At 43.7% G+C, this 21,095-nt stretch overlaps 1 protein-coding gene across 1 annotated transcript in view; it reads right to left on the bottom strand.

Moving 5' to 3' along the window:
* LOC140195567 (WD repeat-containing protein 48) overlaps positions 1 to 21,095 on the bottom strand; it is a 116,601-nt gene that overhangs the window by 86,762 nt on the left and 8,744 nt on the right. Inside the window, exons 2-4 of the mRNA XM_072254131.1 lie at positions 16,877 to 17,017; positions 8,635 to 8,713; positions 1,053 to 1,135 (exon numbers count right to left, since the gene is read on the bottom strand). Coding sequence (XP_072110232.1) covers positions 1,053 to 1,135; positions 8,635 to 8,713; positions 16,877 to 17,017 — 303 coding nt within the window. The remainder of the gene's footprint in view (positions 1 to 1,052; positions 1,136 to 8,634; positions 8,714 to 16,876; positions 17,018 to 21,095) is intronic.

Raw genomic sequence — 21,095 nt, 5'->3', positions numbered from 1 at the left:
CACCTCGAGTTTGCAAAAGACCACCTGGATGTTCCACAACACTTCTGGGACAATGTTCCAGAGACAGATGAGACAGAAGTTGAACATTTTGGCAGAAATGCACATTGCTATGTTTGGAGGAAAAAAGGGCACTGCACACCACCACCAAAACCTCATCCCAACTGTGAAGCATGGTGGAAAGAGCCTTATGGTTTGTGGCTGCTTTGCTGCCTCAGAGACTGGACAGCTTGCAAAATAGTATCAGGATATTTTACAGGAGCATGTCAGGGTAGTGATCCATCATCTGAAGCTTAATAGAAGTTAGATGATGCAACAAGACAATGATCTGAAACACAAGACTAAATCATCAACAGAATGGTTAAAAAGAAGAAAATTTGTGTTTTGGAATGGCCAAGTCAGAGTCCAGACCTTAACACAATTGAGATGCTGGGGCATAACCTGAAGAGGACTGTTCATATAAGGTATCCCAGAAACATTGACAAACTGAAACAGTTTTGTATGGAGGAATGGTCTAAAATTCCTCCTCTCCATTCTGCATGTCTGATCAGCAGCTACAGGAAACGTTTGGAGGAGGTTATTGCTGCTAAAGGAGGTTCTACCAGTTGTTAAATACAAGGGTTCACATACTTTTTCTAGCCTGGACTGTGAATGATTAAACAATGTGCTTAATAAAGACATGGAAAGTACAATTGTTTGTGTGTTATTAGTTTAAGCAATTGTGTTTGTCTATTACTGTGACTTGGATGAAGATCAGACCACATTTTATGAGTAATTGATGCGGAAAACCAGGTAATTGCAAAGGGTTCACAAACATTTTTCTGCAACTGTAAATACCAGAGCATAAGTACAATATGGAACACGAGAAAGAGATATACAATAATGCATTAACCAATGGATCATTTCAAAGCCAATTAAAAATTGTTTTTGACATTGAAGAAATTTTACATAACATGCATAGGAAAGTATTATTGTTGGCACCAAGAAAACCCATTTAAAATAAATAATATTTTTCTTTACAGCAACTTGTAATTTCCCCGAATGGAAAAACTTACCTTGTGAGTTCGTAACGTAGACATACAAAATCCTTTATGAGCATTCCACACTTTCACTGTAGTGTCAGATGAAGCTGATATTACTACAAAAATATAAAAAGAAAAGGGTAATTTTAAACACTACAGAGGTTTGCAGCCAGCTTTAGAATCATCACTATTAAAAGGATCTCACATGCCATGTCAATCTATTAAATGAGTTAGAATCAGCCAGTTGACTAATAGGAGATTTCGGTGAAGTCTGGAGGTCAGAGACATAAATGTTGAAGCCAAAGCCCCTGGGTTATCTTGGCTGGAGGTCAAATGCCCGGTGTTTGAGAGTCTGGGCCAGGAACTGGAGGTTGGAGGCCCAGAGGCGACTTATCCTGGAGTCCTATCTGTGTATGTTGAGTGGGTGAGTAGGTGGGTATGTAGGAGGGTGGCAAAGTGGCTTTTTTGCTGGTGTTGTTATTACTGTTGTTACCTGTGGTTGTTCTACCAAACACAGTGGACATGTTACGTTGCCACTGGAATGTGCAACTTGACACTTGCAAGCTTCCCCGAACGTGTGTTTAGATTGTATTGGTTGTTAACATATTTCACTGGGTGTTTTGATGCACTGTACAGGTAACAAATAATTCTGAAGTCTAATCTGGCAATAGTACCGGACTATATAGGTACATTCTATGAGAGAGTACACAAAACTCTCAAAGTCTAATCAGAAACAAGAAACATCCTCAGATTAGGGCATCAAAAAATTACAAGTAGCCATAGAATTCCATGCCAGCACTGAACAGACTGGAAAACAGTAACGCAAAATGAATGCCACGCAAGGGCCATCAACCACCCTGTGCAAAAGTCTTAGGTACCCTAGATTTTTTATACAAGTTTTGTTTCAGATGCTTATTTTTTGTCTTCTGCATTAGTATCAGTAGAAAAGAACAAATTTTAGATTTCCAAACAGTCATTTTCCAAAAAATTATACGCCACAGAGGACTTGTTTTGCTTTTTGGAACTTGCTGGAATTTTTTTTTCTTGAATATTTTCAATCCGCGGGTTGGTTGAATCCGCGGATGCGGAACCCGCGGATGCGGAACCCGCAGATGCGGAACCCGCAGATGCGGAACCCGCAGATGCGGAACCCGCAGATACGGAACCCGCAGATACGGAGGGCCGTCTGTACACAGAAACTCAAGGACTGGGGTGCTGAGCAATGGCTCTGGACCAGGGGTAGGCAGCCTACGGCCCGCGAAGGTATTTTGACTGGCCTGCGAGCAGGTATTAAGATACTATGTTTATCCGGCCCGCGAGCGGTTTTTCCTTATTCTGAGTGTTTCACGCGACCACACTGATGGACATGCATGGCATCTTGTTACACTGGCCCCAGGTTCCATTTTGTTCCAAATCAAACACTGGTAATATATGAATGACGGGAAGGCAGACTACCCTATTAATATGTATTAGATACTCTCCGTGCACGTGCAGGTTTTCAGATGGGATCGTTCAAATTTGTAAACAGAAACAGCGTCACTGTGAATTAACAAGAAATCCATGCTAAATATCCAGATATTTACATGTGCTACGATACTTGTTGATTAACTGGCATTTCGAAATAAAATCAAAGAAAAAAATTCCAATAGCAATGAATGCAAAATGCAGGAAGGTAGATGCTGAGTGCCGAAAAAGCAGTGAAAATGAAGGAAATACCCGTGCAAACTACGAAGTCTCAAAACATATTGCAGAAAAGATGAAGCCTTTTACAACTGAAGAGTTTGTCAAAGAATGTTTACTGGCAGTGGTGGATATTGTTTGTCCTGAAAAGAAATCTTTATTTGCATCTATCAGGCTGTCAGCAAGAACGATCACACGGCAAGTTGAAGAAATGTCAGCAGATGTTAAAAGTTGTTTAAGGGTTGCCTGGAATGAAATGCATTTTTTTTTCAATTGTGCTTGATGAGAGTACAGACTTGAGAGATGCTGCTCAACTTGCAGTGTTTGTGCGAGGAGTGACCTCAACTTTTTGGCATCACAACTGATGGGGCACCAGCAATGGTGGGACAGAAAAACTAAACTGAGTTCTTTGATTACTAATTGGCATCCTTGGTTAAGCACAAATGATTTTCTAGCATGTGTTATTCATTAATTTGAGGCAAAACATAACTAGATGTATTTAAATGGATAATTTCCATATTTCAAGTTTTTTATGGCATTTATCTGGCCCACCGTCCGCTCATTAATACACGATCTGGCCCAAAAAGGTTGCCGACCCCTGCTCTGAACTGACAAGTCAAAATTTTACATTTTTGGCTCAATCAGGAGGCAGCTTGTCCATGGAAGAGCAGGACGTACTCCATGGATGACTGCAGCCAACAGTAAGACATGGCGGAGGTTCCCTGCAGGTTTGGGGCTACATTTCTGCAAATGGAATTGGTGATCTATCTGGTCAGAATTAACAGAATCCCCAATGCTGAGTACAAGCAGATTCTCATCCATCATGCAATACCATCAGGGAGGCATCTGGTCTGTCCCAACTTCATTCTGCAGCAGGACAATGATCCCAAACATGTTCAAAGTCACAAAAGACTACCTTCAGCGAGAAGAGCAAGTTCTACAACAGATGGCCTCCACACAGCCATGATCTCAACAGAATAGAGACCATCTGGGATTACCTGGAGAGACAGAAGCAAGTGAGACAGCCAATGCCTGCAGCAGAACTGTGACAAGTTCTCCAAGTTGTAAGCAACAACCTACCAGCTACTGTTCTTATTCAACTGTACGACATTGTACATAAGAGAATGGACGCAGTTTTGAAGGCAAAGAGTAGTCACTCCCAATATTGATTTGATTAGTTTTTCCACTGTTTTCTGCTCTTTATAGAAAATGTTTTGATATTTAGAAACTTTTCATTTCATTATTTTGAAAGCATCTTTGCTTTTCAGATTTTGTTTTACAAGTGCCTAAGACTTTTGCACAGTAGTGTACATAAAGGGTAATTGTGGCCACATGACTTTTTTCTTGGCGGTTGATCGGGACAGGACTGCGCAAGTGCGTGTAAGTCAGTCTGTGAGGCAGCGGGAGTATTTAAAAGAGAGCAGTTTGTGGAAGCCGGCCATTTTTCTCGGCGGTTGATCGGGACAGGACTGCACAAGCGCATGTAGGTCGGTCCGTGAGGCAGCGAGAGTATTTAAAAGAGAGCAGTTTGACGGAGCAGGCCACGTTGTAGCGGGAGACAGAGTAGGAAGGCTTTGTCTCAAGAGGCTTCGGCGAGCAGAGGCTGAGGACAAGCTTCGCTCCAAGTGAGGTAAGGCCGGGTAAGTTCCTTTAAAAGGAGAACGGTCTGCAGCAGTATTTTATTTGAAGCAAGGAAGGCGGCGAGTCTGTAACGTATTGGGTGGATCATGACAGCTGAGATCGGCCCGTGGTTTGTTCCTCCTGCAGCATGTGGGAAATCAGGGATACTTCCAGTGTCCCTGACGACTATGTGTGCAGGAAATGTGTCCAGCTGCAGCTTCTGGCAGACCGCATTGAGCAGCTGGAGCTGCGACTGGATTCATACTGGAGCATCCGCGATGCTGAGAAAGTCGTGAATAGTTGGCCACACCGCAGGTAAAGGCTACACAGGCAGAAAGGGAATGGGTGGCCACTAAACAGCATAGCAGTAGGCAGGTAGTGCAGGAGTTCCCTGAGGTCATCTCCCTCCTAAACAGATATACTGTCTTGGAGATGTCTCATCAGGGGAAGGCAGCAGCAGCCGAGTTCATGGCACCATGGATGGCTCTGCGGCACAGGAGGGAAGGAAAAGGAGTGGGAGAGCTGTCGTGATAGGGAAGTCGATTGTAAGGGGAATAGGCGTTTCTGCGGCCGCAAATGAGACTCCAGGACAGTATGTTGCCTCCCTGGTGCAAGGGTCAAGGATGTCTCTGAGCAGCTGCAGGACATTCTGGAGTGGGAGGGTGAACAGCCAGTGGTTGTGGTGCACATAGGTACCAACGATATAGGTACAAAACGGGTTGAGGTCCTACAAGGTGAATTTAGGGAGTTAGAAGATAAACTAAAAAGTAGGACCACAAAGATAATAATCTCTGGATTACTACCAGTGCCACGTGCTGGTCAGGGTAGAAATAGGAGGATATTTCAGATGAATACGTGGCTTGAAAAATGGTGCAAGGGGGAGGGATTCAAATTGCTGGGGCATTGAAACCAGTTCTGGAGGAGGTGGGACCGGTACAAACAGGACGGTCTGCACCTGGGTTGGACTGGAACCAATGTCCTAGGGGGAGCATTTGCTACTGTTGTTCAGGAGGATTTAAACTAATGTGGCAGGGGGATGGGAACAAGTGCAGAGAGGCAGAGGGGTGTAAAATGAGGGTAGAAGCAAAAAGTAGTAAGGTGAAAAGTAAAAGTGGCTGGCCGGCAAATCCAGGGCAAAAATCAAAAAGGGCCACTTTTCAACGTAATTGTATAAGGGCTAAGAGTGTTGAAAAAGCAAGCCTGAAGGTTTTGTGTGTCAATGCAAGGAGCATTCGTAAAAAGGTGGATGAATTGAATGTGCAGATAGTTATTAATCAATATGATATAGTTGGGATCACAGAGACATGGCTCCAGGGTGACCAAGGATGGGAGCTCAACATTCAGGGATATTCAATATTCAGGAGGGATAGACATGAAAGAAAAGGAGGTGGGGTGGCATTGCTGGTTAGAGAGGAGATTAACGCAATAGAAAGGAAGGACATTAGCCGGGAGGATGTGGAATCGATATGGGTAGAGCTGCATAACACTAAGGGGCAGAAAACACTGGTGGAAGTTGTGTACAGGGCACCTAACAGTAGTAGTGAGGTTGGGGATGGCATTAAACAGGAAATTAGAAATGCGTGCAATAAAGGAACAGCAATTATAATGGGTGCCTTCAATCTACATATAGATTGGGTGAACCAAATTGGTAAGGGTGCTGAGGAAGAGGATTTTTTGGAATGTATGCGGGATAGTTTTTTGAACTAACATGTCGAGGAACCAACTAGAGAGCAGGCCATTCTAGACTGGATATTGAGCAATGAGAAAGGGTTTGTTAGCAATCTTGTCGTGCGAGGCCCCTTCGGTAAGAGTGACCATAATATGGTGGAATTCTTCATTAAGATGGAGAGTGATATAGTTAATTCAGTAACAAAGGTTCTGAACTTAAAGAAGGGTAACTTTGAAGGTATGAGACGTGAATTAGCTAAGATAGACTGGCAAATAATACCTAAAGGGTTGACGGTGGATATGCAATGGCAAGCATTTAAAGATCACATGGATGAACTACAACAATTGTTCATCCCAGTTTGGCAAAAGAATAAACCAGAGAAGGTAGTGCACCCGTGGCTAACAAGGGAAATTAGGGATAGTATCAATTCCAAAGAAGAAACATACAAATTAGCCAGAAAAAGCGGCACACCTGAGAACTGGGAGAAATTCAGAGTCCAGCAGAGGAGGACAAAGGGCTTAATTAGGAAAGGGAAAAAAGATTATGAGAGAAAGCTGGCAGGGAACGAAACTGACTGTAAAAGCTTTTATAGATATGTGAAAAGAAAAAGATTGGTTAAGACAAATGTAGGTCCCTTACAGTCAGAAACACGTGAATTGATCATGGGGAACAAGGCCATGGCAGACCAATTGAATAACTATTTTGGTTCTGTCTTCACTAAGGAGGTCATAAATAATCTTCTGGAAATAGTAGGGGACCGAGGGTCTAGAGAGATGGAGGAACTGAGGGAAATACATGTTAGTAGGGAAGTGGTGTTAGGTAAATTGAAGGGATTAAAGGCAGATAAATCCCCAGGGCCAGATGGTCTGCATCCCAGAGTGCTTAAGGAAGTAGCCCAAGAAATAGTGGATGCATTAGTGATAATTTTTCAAAACTCTTTAGATTCTGGATTAGTTCCTGAGGATTGGAGGGTGGCTAATGTAACCCCCCTTTTTAAAAAAGGAGGGAGAGAGAAACCAGGGAATTATAGACTAGTAAACCTGACATCGGTGGTGGGGAAAATGCTAGAGTCTGTTATCAAAGATGTGATAACAGCACATTTGGAAAGCGGTGAAATCATCAGACAAAGTCAGCATGGATTTGTGAAAGGAAAATCATGTCTGACGAATCTCATAGAATTTTTTGAGGATGTAACTAGTAGAGTGGATAGGGGAGAACTAGTGGATGTGGTATATTTGGACTTTCAAAAGGCTTTTGACAAGGTCCCACACAGCAGATTAGTGTGCAAACTTAAAGCACATGGTATTGGGGGTAAGGTATTGATGTGGATAGAGAATTGGTTGGCAGACAGGAAGCAAAGAGTGGGAATAAACGGGACCTTTTCAGAATGGCAGGCAGTGACTAGTGGGGTACCGCAAGGCTCAGTGCTGGGACCCCAGTTGTTTACCATATATATTAATGACTTAGACGAGGGAATTAAATGCAGCATCTCCAAGTTTGCGGATGACACGAAGCTGGGCGGCAGTGTTAGCTGTGAGGAGGATGCTAAGAGGATGCAGGGTGATTTGGATAGGTTAGGTGTGTGGGCAAGTTCATGGCAGATGCAATTTAATGTGGATAAATGTGAGGTTATCCACTTTGGTGGCAAAAACAGGAAAACAGATTGTTATCTGAATGGTGGCCGATTAGGAAGAGGGGAGGTGCAACGAGACCTTGGTGTCATTGTACACCAGTCATTGAAAGTGGGCATGCAGGTACAGCAGGCGGTGAAAAAGGCGAATGGTATGCTGGCATTCGTAGCAAGAGGATTCGAGTACAGGAGCAGGGAGGTTCTACTGCAGTTGTACAAGGCCTTGGTGAGACCACACCTGGAGTACTGGGTGCAGTTTTGGTCCCCTAATCTGAGGAAAGACATTCTTGCCACAGAGGGAGTACAAAGAAGGTTCATCAGATTGATTCCTGGGATGACAGGACTTTCATATGATGAAAGACTGGATCGACTAGGCTTATATTCCCTGGAATTGAGAAGATTGAGGGGGGATCTGATGGAAATGTATAAAATTCTAAAGGGATTGGGCAGGCTAGATGCAGGAAGATTGTTTCCGATGTTGGGGAAGTCCAGAACGAGGGGTCACAGTTTGAGGATTAAGGGGAAGTCTTTTAGGACTGAGATTAGGAAAAACTTCTTCACACAGAGAGTGGTGAATCTGTGGAATTCTCTGCCACAGAAAACAGTTGAGGCCAGTTCATTGGCTCTACTTAAGAGGGAGTTAGATATGGCCCTTGTGGCTAAAGGGATCAGGGGGTATGGAGAGAAGGCAGGTACAGGGTTCTGAGTTGGATGATCAGCCATGATCATACTGAATGGCGGTGCAGGCTCAAAGGGCCGAATAGCCTACTCCTGCACCTATTTTCTACGTTTCTATGATGTTTAAACCAGTGTTGACAATTCCCTCAATGATAAAAATTTGGATGACCCTGATAGATACCACACGGAACACTCAACATTTTAATAGCACTATTAAAATGACACTATCCAGCTCAAAGACGAATGGTGCAACAGAACTCGGAGAGAGCAATATGTTTTCTGTTAAGTATTTAATATGTTAGGAAACTGATTCAAAGTAGTAAAGCTGAACTACTCACATGTCTTTCCATTGCAGCATAATACAACATCATTTACCCAGTCAGTGTGGTGCTCCATAGAGGCAATATAAGGATCTTGCTGAAAGAGAAAAATGAATATTAATAGAATCACACAGTAGTTTGTTACAATTGCAGGAATCAATATTTATAAAGTAGCACAGTAGTACCGTGGTTAGCACAATGTTTTACAGTCCCAGTTGTAAAATCGGGGTTCAGCTCCTGCCATTGTCTATAAATTCTCCCTATGACCCCGGGGTTTTCTTCAGGTGCTCCAGTTTCCTGCCACATCCCAAAGATGTATGGTTGGGGTTAGTGTGTCATGGGCACACTACATTAGTGCCGGAAATGTGGTGACATTTGCAGGCTGCCCAGCACAACCCTTGCTGAATTGATTTGACTTGATGCAAACAAAGCACTTATCTGTATGTTTCAATGTACTTGTGACAAATAAAGCTAATCATTAATCTTTAAACTATATGTTGAGATATGGGAAGAAACCAGGGCACAAACAGGAATCGGATGGTCACAAACTCCACCTACACAGCAACAGCTGAACCTGGACTGCTAGAGTTCTATGTTCAGCTGGATCACTTGAAATAATATTATAGAACTTCTGAGTTTAGACAATAGAATAAATGCAAAGTCCTCCTGGTGCTAAGAATCCAACAGTCCTTAACTGCATAATTCAAAACTGTAGGGTTAGAAAATAAAACAAATCAGAAATGATGATCAAGACCAGTTATTGGTAGGCCACTTAAATTGTGCACAAAGAGGAATTCCTCTCAAAGAGTCATTACTCTTTGGCATTCTCTACCCTGTGGAAGAGTGTTTGTTAAATATACAAACACAACAAGGATTGATAGGTATTGAACTGCAGGGACAGAGTCAGCACAGGAATGTGGTATTAAGGTCAAGACTGGATCAACCATGATCTTATTGAATGGCAGAGCTGGCATAGAGGGCTTAAAGGTGAACTCCTGTCCTTATGTTCTTACATCATAAATAGGTGGCACATGGAATACAATAGAACATAGAATAGTACAGCACAGTACAGGTCTAGCTCTAGTCTTCATATTACAAAAGAGATATTGGCATGACAGAAAGGAAAGAAATGGTTCAATAAAATACCAAGAGCTGAGAGATCATGAAAGATTGAATAGGCTGTGCTATTGTCCTCTTAAAAAGAAATAAACATTAAAATTATAGAGGCATTTGATATTAATGAAGAGAAGATTATTTTACTTGTGGAGAAAACCAGACCAGGGGAGGTAACTATAGGGCTGTCAATAAATATAAAAGAGGATTCAAAAGAAACATCATTGCCTAAGCTTTTAGGATGTGGAATTTGCTACTGTAAGATTTTGTTGTGGAAAATAAAGAGGAACATGAGGTTGAAAGACAGAATAATGGAGGGCAATGCAGGGTATAGACACGACCCATTCTGTGAAAAATCATCGACTTAACATACACAATGCTTTCACTTTAAATCTCCCACACACAAAGATCCCCATCACTGTTTACTTTGAGACAGCTAACTAGGTACCAAACATTTTCTTATAGGAGAGGTTTTGATATGCTTGGGAGAATCATTTCTAAGCAAGCTTCCTTTCTATGAGTCAGTATTTATGGACAGTGCTAGTGCAGACACTTCAGTATTTCACTGAACCTACTCCTTGCATTTTTATATTTTAATTCAAAACCTGGTGAGATGGCCAACGGGTAAAAATTCCTTAAAATTTGCTTCTATTGCACAGACATGATCAACCTGGAAGCAAAGCAAATTAGATTCTTGTCACACTTCTTACAAAAAACACACCAAAATCACACAAATAGCATAAGACAATAAGACCATAAGATATAGGCGCAGAATTAGGCCACTTAGCTCATCGAAGTCTTCTTCACCATTCCATCATGGCTGATTTATTTTTCCTCGCAACCCTATTCTTCTGCCTTCTCCCCTTAACCTTTGACACCCTTACAAATCAAGAACCTATCAACCTCTGCTTTAAATATACCCAATGACTTGGGCTCCACAGCTATCTGTGGCAATGAATTTCACAGATTCACCACACTCTGGCTAAAGAAATTCCTCCTCATCTCTATTCTAAATGGACATCCTTCTATTCTGAGGCTGTGCCCTCTGGTCCTAAATTTCCAACAATATTCAATGTTGAGCACCTTCTAGCATGTTGTAAGCAACATCTCTGAAGGCAAAAGTGACAGGCTTCTCCTCTGCAGTGGCTGGTGAAGGATGAAAAGTCTTCTGTCATAGGATACCCAAGTTGTTGGGGGTGAGGGGGACGGGGGGGGTGTAGGGGGAGGGGGGAGAGGGGTGGAGGGGGTAGGGGGAGAGGAGTGGAGGGGTTGGGGAGGTGGAGGTGGAGGAGGAAGGGGAAGGGGAGGAGGAAGGGGAGGGGGAAGGGGAGGGGGAGGGGGAGGGGGAGGGGGAGGGGGAGGGGGAGGGGGAGGGGGAGGGGGAGGGGGAGGGGGAAGGGGAGGGGGAGGGGGAAGGGGAGGGGGAAGGGGAGGGGGAAGGGGAGGGGGAAGGGGGGTGGAGGGGGAGGTGGGGGGTGGAGGGGGAGGTGGGGTGGAAGGGGAAGTGGGGGTGGAAGGGGAGGTGGGGTGGAAGGGGAGGTGGGGTGGAAGGGGAGGTGGGGTGGAAGGGGAGGTGGGGTGGAAGGGGAGGTGGGGTGGAAGGGGAGGTGGGGGTGGAAGGGGAGGTGGGGGTGGAGGTGGAGGGGGAAAGGGAGGGGGAAAGGGAGGGGGAAAGGGAGGCAGAGGGGGAGGTGGAAGGGGAGAGGGAGGTGGAGGTGGAAAGGGAGGAATAAAATCACTGGATGGCTTTGGCAAAACAAAACCTCAGAAACAGTTAATAAGTCATATTTTTAAAACAAATATTGCAGTTTTATGGTCAATTGACTTTAGCCCACAAATGTCTACATTTGATTAATTTGTTTTCAATAAGAAACTTAATTTACGGGTTGTTTAACCAGGACAATAACGTTTGCAGTTCTGCATTTATAATTAAAATCTTAAAATGACTAGGATTTTTATATGCTTTCAGTAATCAGAAGTTATTTAGTGATTTTGTACATATATGGTAGTTTTTGAACACAAACATTTGAGGACATGGATCAAATGAATATAAATTCCAAACGACTTAAAACTTACAATTTCAAGTTGATTCATGGAAATAACATTAGGAGCTGTGCATTCTAGATAGATAGATATATACTTTATTGATCCCAAAGGAAATTACAATGTCATAGTAGCATTACAATTTCACAGATATACAATATTAGAAGAGAAGTAAGAAGAAAAAATAAAAACTAAATTACCTTGAACAGCCTAACAGGAGGGGATCATCACTTTCCCGGCTGTAGGTTGACTCATAGAATCTAATGGCCAAGGATAAGAATGACTTCATATCGTGCTCTTTGGAGCAGTGCAGTTGTCTTGGTCTATTACTGAAAGTGCTCTTCTGTTCAGCCAAGGTGGTATGCAGAGGGTGGGAAACCTGGTCCAGAATTTCCAGGATTTTCCATTGGGTCTTCTGTTCTACCAGTGTGTCCAGTTTAACAGAGCCAGCCTTTCTAATCAGTTTATTGAGCCCGTTGGCATCACCCATGTCGATGCCATTGCCCCAGCACAACACCATATAGAAGACTGTACTGGCAACAACAGACGAGTAGAATATGTGAGGGAGAGGTCTGCATTCTCCAAAGGACCTCAGTCTCCTCAGAAAGTATGGGCGACACTGGCCCTTCTTGTACACAGCCTCTGTGTTCGTGCTCCACTCGAGTCTGTCATCCAGGTGCACCCCCGAATAATATGTTGGACTCGGAGGCTAGTGGAGTGGTAGGTGAGGACAAGGGGAACCAGGAGAACCAGGAGAATAACATATTATTCTCTGTAACTTCTGCCACCTCCAATGGGATCCCACCACTAGCTCTCTCTGCTTTCCGCAGGGATCGCTCCCTATGCGACTCCCTTGTCCATTCATCCCCCCCATCCCTCCCCACTGATCTCCCTCCTGGCACTTATCCTTGTAAGCCGAACAAGTGCTACACATGCCCTTACACTTCCTCCCTTACCACCATTCAGGGCCCCAGACAGTCCTTCTAGGTGAGGCAACACTTCACCTCTGAGTCGGCTGGGGTGATACACTGCGTCCGGTGCTCCTGATGTGGCCTTCCATATATTGGTGAGACCCGATGCAGACTGGGAGATCATTTTGTTGAACACCTACGCTCTGTCCGCCAGAGAAAGCAGGATCTCCCAGTGGCCACATATTTTAATTCCACATTCCATTCCCATTCTGACATGTCTATCCACGGCCTCCTCTACTGTAAAGATGAAGCCACACTCAGGTTGGAGGAACAACACCTTATATTTCGTCTGGGTAGCCTCCAACCTGATGGCATGAACATTGACTTCTCTAACTTCCGCTAATGCCCCACCTCCCGCTCGTACCCCATCCGTTGTTTATTTATATACACACATTCTTACTCTCTCTCCTTTTTCCCCCTCTGTCCCTCTGACTATACCCCTTGCCCATCCTCTGGGTTTGTTTGATTTTTTTTTCTCCCCCTCCCCCTTTTCCTTCTCCCTGGGCCTCCTGTCCCATGATCCTCTCATATCCCTTTTGCCAATCACCTATCTAGCTCTTGGCTCCATCCCTCCCCCTCCTGTCTTCTCCTATCATTTTGGACCTCCCCCTCCCCTTCTCAAATCTCTTACTAGTTCTTCCTTCAGTTAGTCCTGACGAAGGGTCTCGGCCCGAAACGTCAACTGTACCTCTTCCCAGAGATTCTGTCTGGCCTGCTGCGTTCGCCAGCAACTTTGATGTGTGTCACACATTCTTTCTCTCACTCTCCTTTTTCTCCCTCTGTCCCTCTGAATATACCTCTTGCCCATCCTCTGGGTCCCACCCCCCCTTTGTCTTCCTTCCCGGACCTCCTGTCCCATGATCCTCTCGTATCCCCTTTTGCCTATTGCCTGTCCAGCTCTTGGCTCTATCCCTCCCCCTCCTGTCTTCTCCTATCATTTTGGATCTCCCCCTGCCCCTCCAACTTTCAAATCCCTTACTCACTCTTCCTTCAGTTAGTCCTGACGAAGGGTCTGGGCCTGAAACGTCGACTGCACCTCTTCCTAGAGATGCTGCCTGGCCTGCTGCATTCACCAGCAACTTTTATGTGTGTTGCTTGAATTTCCAGCATCTGCAGAATTCCTGTTGTTTGAGGTGTGTGGTTTGGGTAAGATGCATCCCTGATAATGCTTTTCGCCCTGCCCAGGCAGCGTTTATGGTAGATGTTCTCAATGGTGGGCAACTGGGTGCCAATAATCCGCTGGGCAGTTTCCACCACACGCTGCAGTGCTTTGTGGTCCGATACAGGACAATTGCCATACCACACTGAGATGCAGTTGATGAGTATGCTCTCAATGGGACAGCGGTAAAAGTCCGTCAGTATCCTGGGACAGAGGTGACCTTTCTTGATGCTCTGCAGGAAATAAAGGCACTGTTGCGCCTTTTTGATCAGGATGGAGGAGTTCAGGGACCAGGTGAGATCCTCGGAAATGTGGACACCAAGGAATTTGAAGCTTGATACACGCTCCACTACAGCTCTGTTGATGTAGATGGGGATGTGAGCGTGGCTCCTAGCATGCCTGAAGGCTACAATGATCTCCTTGGTCTTCTGGGTGTTAAGGGCTAGGTTGTTGTCGGCACACCACGCAGCCAGGTGCTGGACCTCATCCCTGTAGGCCGTCTTGTCATCCCCTCTGATCAGGCCAACCATCATGGTGTCGTCTGCGAACTTGATTATGGAGTTAGAACCATGTACAGGTACGCAGTCATAGGTGAAAAGGGAGTATAGAAGAGGGATCAGCACACAGCCTTGAGGCACGCCGGTGTTCAGGGTGAGAGTGGAGGAGGAGAGGTTGTCTAACTTAACTGATTGGGGTCTGTTAGTCAGAAAGTCCAAGGTCCAATTGCAGAGGGATGAGCTGATACCAAGCTGGCGAAGTTTGGCGATCAGCTTGGAGAGGATCACAGTATTGAATGCCGAACTAAAGTCAATGAACAGCATTCTGACGTAAGAGTTGGGGCTGTCCAGGTGGGTCAGGGCAGAGTGAAGTGCCGTGGAGATGGCGTCCTCTGTTGACCTGTTGGTGCGATAGGCAAATTGATGGGCGTCCAGGGTAGTGGGTAGTACCCTATTGTGGAGCCATCAGAAAATTTCATGACTTGACATGACTCAGTGTTGTATCTAAAGTCCGAGGTATACAGCGTAAACAGGAAGGGAGTCAATACATCCCTTGTGGGGTCCCAGTGTTGCTTATAACCATGTCTGACACACAGACTGAAGCTGCACAAACCGCAACCTGCCAGTCGGGTAGTCTGTTATCCGGAATAGAAAGGACGTGCCAAACTGCATTGAATTGAGCTTCCCCCCCAGCAGTGAGGTACTTCAGAAATCAAGACAGCCATGATCCTCACAGTGCTGCTCTGCTTATCCAAATAGGAGTAGGCTCTGTTTGTTCAGCAAGTAGATGACAGCATCATCGACTTTAACATGCTGCCGGCAGGCAAACTGCAGGGGGGTCGAGGGCTGATCAGACCAGGGATCCGAGGTGAGCCAGGACCAGCCTTTCTTGGGGCTTCATGATGTGTGAGGTCAGGGCCACTGACTTTCGGTCGGCCCTTCTTGGGTACTAGGACCACACACAATGTTTTCCACGCAGTTGGGACCCTTTCCAGGCTGAGACTCAGGTTGAAAATACACTGAAGAACTCCACAAATCTACTCAGCACACTCCTTCAGAACCTTGAGGTTCACACCACCCGGTCCCAAGGCTTTGCGGTGTCTGAGTTTCCCCAGAGCCCTTCTCACCAGCTCAGTAGTGACAGTGAATCCATGATGACTGGAGAGCTGGCGGAAGGTGGGGGCCGGGGCAGGTGAAGAGCGGGATGATAGCAGTTGGCATGTGGAGGTGTAGGTGGCAGGTGCAGGGGAAGGAGGGGACGTAGACAGTGGTAGCCTATGTTGTTCATCCACGTGTTGAACTGGGGGGGGGTGGGGGGAGGAGGCATTGGTGCTGAGGGAGCACCAGGTGCCTCGGCATCTGGACTGGTGTGCTGAGGGGGGTGTGAACAGGAGGGCAATTGTTAAACCCACTGAATAATTGGTTTAACTCATTAGCCCATTCACAGCTGCATTCTGAGGCTCTACAGCTTTGTGGATTGAAGCCAGTGATGTTCTTCATGCCTCTCCATACCTCCTGTGTGCTACTCTAACCCAAGCTTGTTCTCCAGCTCCCTCCTGTATTCCTCTTTAGCAACCTTGATCTTCGCCTTTAGCTCCCTCTGCACACGTTTCAATTCCTCCCTGTAAAGGCTCTCTTTGTGGTTGAGAAGTGTTTTCAGATCATTGGTGACCCATGGTTTGTTGTTAGGGAAGCAGCAAATAGTCCTTGATGGTACTACAGTGCCCAGACAGACGTTGAAGCAGCCAGTGATATAATCAGGAAGTCTAATGTCCCCTCCATACTGGTGTCTGAAAAGAGGATGCTGTCTAAGTTGCTTGGTGTCTGAAAAGAGGATGCTGTCTAAGTTGCTGGTGTCTGAAAAGAGGATGCTGTCTAAGTTGCATGCCATCTTGGTCAATGTCTCCCATCCACTACATAATGTACCGGTTGGGCACAGGAGTACATTCAGCCAGAGACTCATTCCTCTGAGATGTAACACAGACCATCATAGGAAGTCATTCCTGCCTGTGGCCATCAAACTTTACAACTCCTCCCTTGGAGGGTCAGACACCCTGAGCCAATAGGCTGGTCCTGGACTTACTTCATAATTTACTGGCATAATTTACATATTACTATTTAACTATTTATGGTTCTATTACTATTTATGATTTATGGTGCAACTGTAATGAAAACCAATTTCCCCCGGGATCAATAAAGTATGACTATGACTATCCTACTATATGGTTCACAAAGCACATTCCAGTCAGTAACCTCTATACAAAGCAGGGACTCCTAACCTCTTTTATGCCATGGACCTCTACCATTAACTGAGGGCTCTGTGGACCCTAGGTTGGGAACCTCTGACAAAGTTTAAGTGAACATTTTGCATTATGCATCTCCAAATAATTTCTACTGTCTTCCAAGTGCAGATTCTGAAATAAGTATAAAGGCTGCAAATTATAACAGACAGAAGTGACAGTGAACAAGTTTCTCACCTTGTGTTGATTGACACTCCATATCCTAATAATAGAATCGCGGCCGGCTGTAAACAGTCGATTTAACGTGGGATCTAGCTGAAGCGCATTAACTCCATTACGATTATATTTCTCTACTTCATCTCGAATGACATATGATACCTTATACAAAAAAAAGTTTCATAAAATTATTAGAGTTTTTTCAGAATAGGAAAAAACTGGCATACAGGATAAATTTTGTGGATATTTGTTGATAAAAACACTTTTGAAATGAATTAGATCTTTGCTTTTAAGCAACCCTTGCTTTTTATTTTCATGTATAGGCTAAGAGGTTACTTGTAAAGCTTACCAGTGATCCGTCTCCTTCACCATACATTTTGAGTAGTTCACAAATATTCCTGTCAAAGGGCAGGGGACTTGATGTCGGTGGGAGAACACAACTCAATTCAGGCAAGTTAGAGTGGGAATGCCAAAGAAACATAAAGGGTGCTCAATGGAGAGCCGTCGGACATGCCTGGCAGATGAGGTTGTACAAATGCAGAAACATTGAACCAATATAAGGCTATAAGACATTGGAACAGAATTGGGCCACTCAGCCCATCAAATCTGTCTGCCATTTATTATCCCTCTCAACACCATTCTCCTGACTCCTCCCCGGCAACCTCTGACACACTCATCAAAAACCTATTAACCTCCGCCTCAAATATACCCAATGCTTGGCCTCCAAAACCATCTATGGCAATGAATTCTGCAGATTCACCATCCTATGGCTAAAGAAATTCCTCCTCATCTCTGTTCTAAAAGATCATCTTTGTACTATTCTAAGACTGTGCCACAGATATCACAGATAGACTGATCGGCTCTGATAGACAAGGTTTGCTGCCCAGAGTAGAATTTAATACTGTGTTCAGAAAGCTAATTATTGGATTTGTGTACCTATATAAAAGCTAATCGTGTCTTTGCTTTGTATCAGTACAGGAGGCTACAGATAAGATAGGCCAGAGTGGGAGTGTGATGGAGAATTAAACAGGCAGACAAAAGGGCCAGCCACTCTTCTTTTTCAAAATTTCTCTTTTTCCTGCCATTTAACAATGAGATTTTCTATATCGCAACCCATGATCCAGCTCTTGATATTGCTGGGCAAAATGCCAACTGCAGGCAGGTCCCAGAGTTCTGCTTATCAACTAGGACAATAACTTTAACAGAGAGGAGTGCTACATTCTTCTGTGTTCCTCATTAGCCGATTGGAATATGTGAGACCTGTTCCCATTGATATCCTCATGTACCAGCTTTGAATACAAACGTAAATCAAAACTATTCCTAATTATATACCTTATGAAGCAAAACTTTATGCACAGTCAATCAGTCTATGTATACAACCATTACTTGTACAATTGTGTCTTATAGGAATGATTTCATATTTATATATTTTTTATTGCGTTCTTTATGCTTATGCTTATTGTGCTTTTTAAGAAAAGATGTACTGACATTAGAGAGAGTTCAAAAGAGGTTCAGGAAAATGATTCTAAGACTGAAAGGCTTAACATATGAGGAGTAGTTGATGGCTCTGGGCCTCTACTCGCTGGAATTCAGAAGAATGGGGGGGGAAGGAATCTCATTGAAACCTATCAAATGTTGAAAGGCCTGGATAGAGGTTGAACAAGTTGGGTCTTTATTCTTTGGAGTGTAGAAGGATGAGGGGGGACTTGATTGAGGTATTTAAAATTATGAGGGGGGTAGATAGAGTTGACGTGGATAGGTTTTTTCCATTGAGAGAGGGGAAAATTCAAACAAGAGGACATGAGTTGAGAGTTAAAGGGCAAAAGTTTAGGGGTAACATGAGGGGGAACTTCTTTACTCAGAGAGTGGTAGCTGTGTGGAACGAGCTTCCAGCAGAAGTGGTTGAGGCAGGTTCAATTTTGTCATTTAAAGTTAAGTTGGATAGCTACATGGACAGGAAAGGAATGGAGGGTTATGGGCTGAGTGCAGGTCGGTGGGACTAGGTGAGAGTAAGAGTTCGGCACGGACTAGAAGGGCCGAGATGGCCTGTTTCCGTGCTGTAATTGTTATATGGTTATAGAGTGGATGTGGAGGAGGCTTTCTATGATGAGGGACCAGGGGACACAGCCTCAGAATTGATGAGGAGGAACCTCTTTAGCCAAAGAGTGGTGAATCTGTGGAATTCATTGCCACAGTCAGCTGTGGAGGCCAAGTCATTGGGTATGTTTACGCCAGTGGTTGATAGATTACTGATTAGTCAGGGCCTGAAGGAATATGGGGAGAAGTCAGGAGATTGGGGCTGAGAGTGAAATGGATCAGCCATGATGAAATGACAGAGCAGACTCGATGGGCCAGCTGGCCTAATTCTGCTTCTATGTCTTACGATTTTTTTATGCTGCATTTGATCTGAAGTTACAATCATTTCATTCTGCTTTACACTCATGCACTGAAGAATACGAATAAACAATCATGAATCTTTACTTCTTTTCAAAGCTTATGTTCACAAAAGATCACCTTTTGCTTATTCTTCTGAGTACAATCCTTCTAAGTTAAGGCAATAACACTACTAGCAGAAACCGTGCATAGACAACCGTTTCTTAACAGAAGATTAAGAAATTAAAAACAATGTTGGATATTAAAAGGATTTTGCACATTGGTTGTTTGTCCATTCTTATTTGTGTGCAAATTTTCATTGATTCTACTGTGTCTTTTTGTATTTACTGTGAATGCCTGCAAGGAAATACACCTCAGGTTAGTATATGGTGACATATATGTACTTTGATAACAAATTTACTTGAACTTTGAAGTCTATGTTTAACTCATCCTGCGACATTTCTACCATTTTAAACTTTGGATCTAAGTGAAACCTTCCCAATTGATCAGAATTTTAATCACCAAGTATACACCCAACAGAAGCATCACAACATATGAAAATAAAAAATTACAGTCTAAGTACAAGACTTTATTGATAGCACTTTATGTGCTTTACTTAATTTGCCATAACAATTTGTCCCCAGCACTCTCAGTACTTGTACACATCAGAATGCTCACTTCAAATTAGAAAGGGCAACATCTGTACTGGCAGTAAGTGTTTCTATAGTCTAAAGAGCAATGACAAAAACGTGTGTGTGTGTTTTGAAGTTAGACAAGAGTAAACCAGACTTGACCAGAAGCACTGCAGATCCTACAGGAAGGAAAGGATCATACTTAAACAAATACTGTGTTGTGAAATTGTTACGGGGAAATGTCAACACAAAGCTGCCAACTTCATACTGCACAGACACAGAAGCAGCATGCCAGTGCCAATGTAGTATCTGACAATAAACAGACAGCAATGAGTAGAAAAAGGAACAAGCTAATACCCAAGCAGAGACTTGAATCAGATGTTTCCTTCCCCCGTTACAACACTCCCGAGTCCGAACAGTGGGGTTGGCGGCACTGGCAAACCATACTTGCTAACACATCTTACACTGGGAAAGGAAAGGTAAGCTTGTGGTTAGCAGCAACAATTGGGAATAACGACTGTACTTAATCTATTCTCAGATCAGATTTGAGGAATACCTTAAATTTACTGGTTAATCTATTAATTTAAAAACCTAAGTGTGAAAGAATCTGTCTTGAGCAGAGGATTTGTCAGGTACTTTCATCACTATCTCATAATTAGAACAATTGCCTTCAGTTCTTCCCTCATAAAATACAGATTGTGTGTTTGGTATGTATAACTGTAACGATTTTTTGTTGTTCCCTTAATCATTAATCATTTCCTTAATAAAAGACTGAAGAGGTCCTGAACTTTAAAATTGCAGGAAAACTATTCAACAGAAGTGACTTTCAGTACAGATAGATGAAGGATTTGCAAGTGAAGTGGGGGAAGAGCTGAAACAGATCATTGTGGGCCGAAGGGTCTGTTTTTGCTCTGTACTGTTTTATGTGTATCACAAAGCCTCTGGTATATAATACAGAAAAAAGAAATGCATGTTGAACTCAATGAATTTCAATCCAAGATAGAAATAGATGTCTTTACCTACTTAATAACTAGCTCCAACACAGAGTGAACTTTAAATTTTAAAAATGTGGGTTAGATTTAATTGTTTTCCTCTCAGATTCACAAGACCTGAAATGTTAACATTGAAATATCATGCATGGGTAATGTTGTAAGGAGAAGACACGTTTGCATTATCATTCACATTCTTACGACTTTCAGAAGTGCTTTCCAGTCAATGAAGTACTTTATTATTGA

Source organism: Mobula birostris, chromosome 3, assembly GCF_030028105.1.
Source record: "Mobula birostris isolate sMobBir1 chromosome 3, sMobBir1.hap1, whole genome shotgun sequence".
NCBI lineage: Eukaryota > Metazoa > Chordata > Chondrichthyes > Myliobatiformes > Myliobatidae > Mobula > Mobula birostris.
This window is presented reverse-complemented; position numbering and strand designations above follow the sequence as displayed.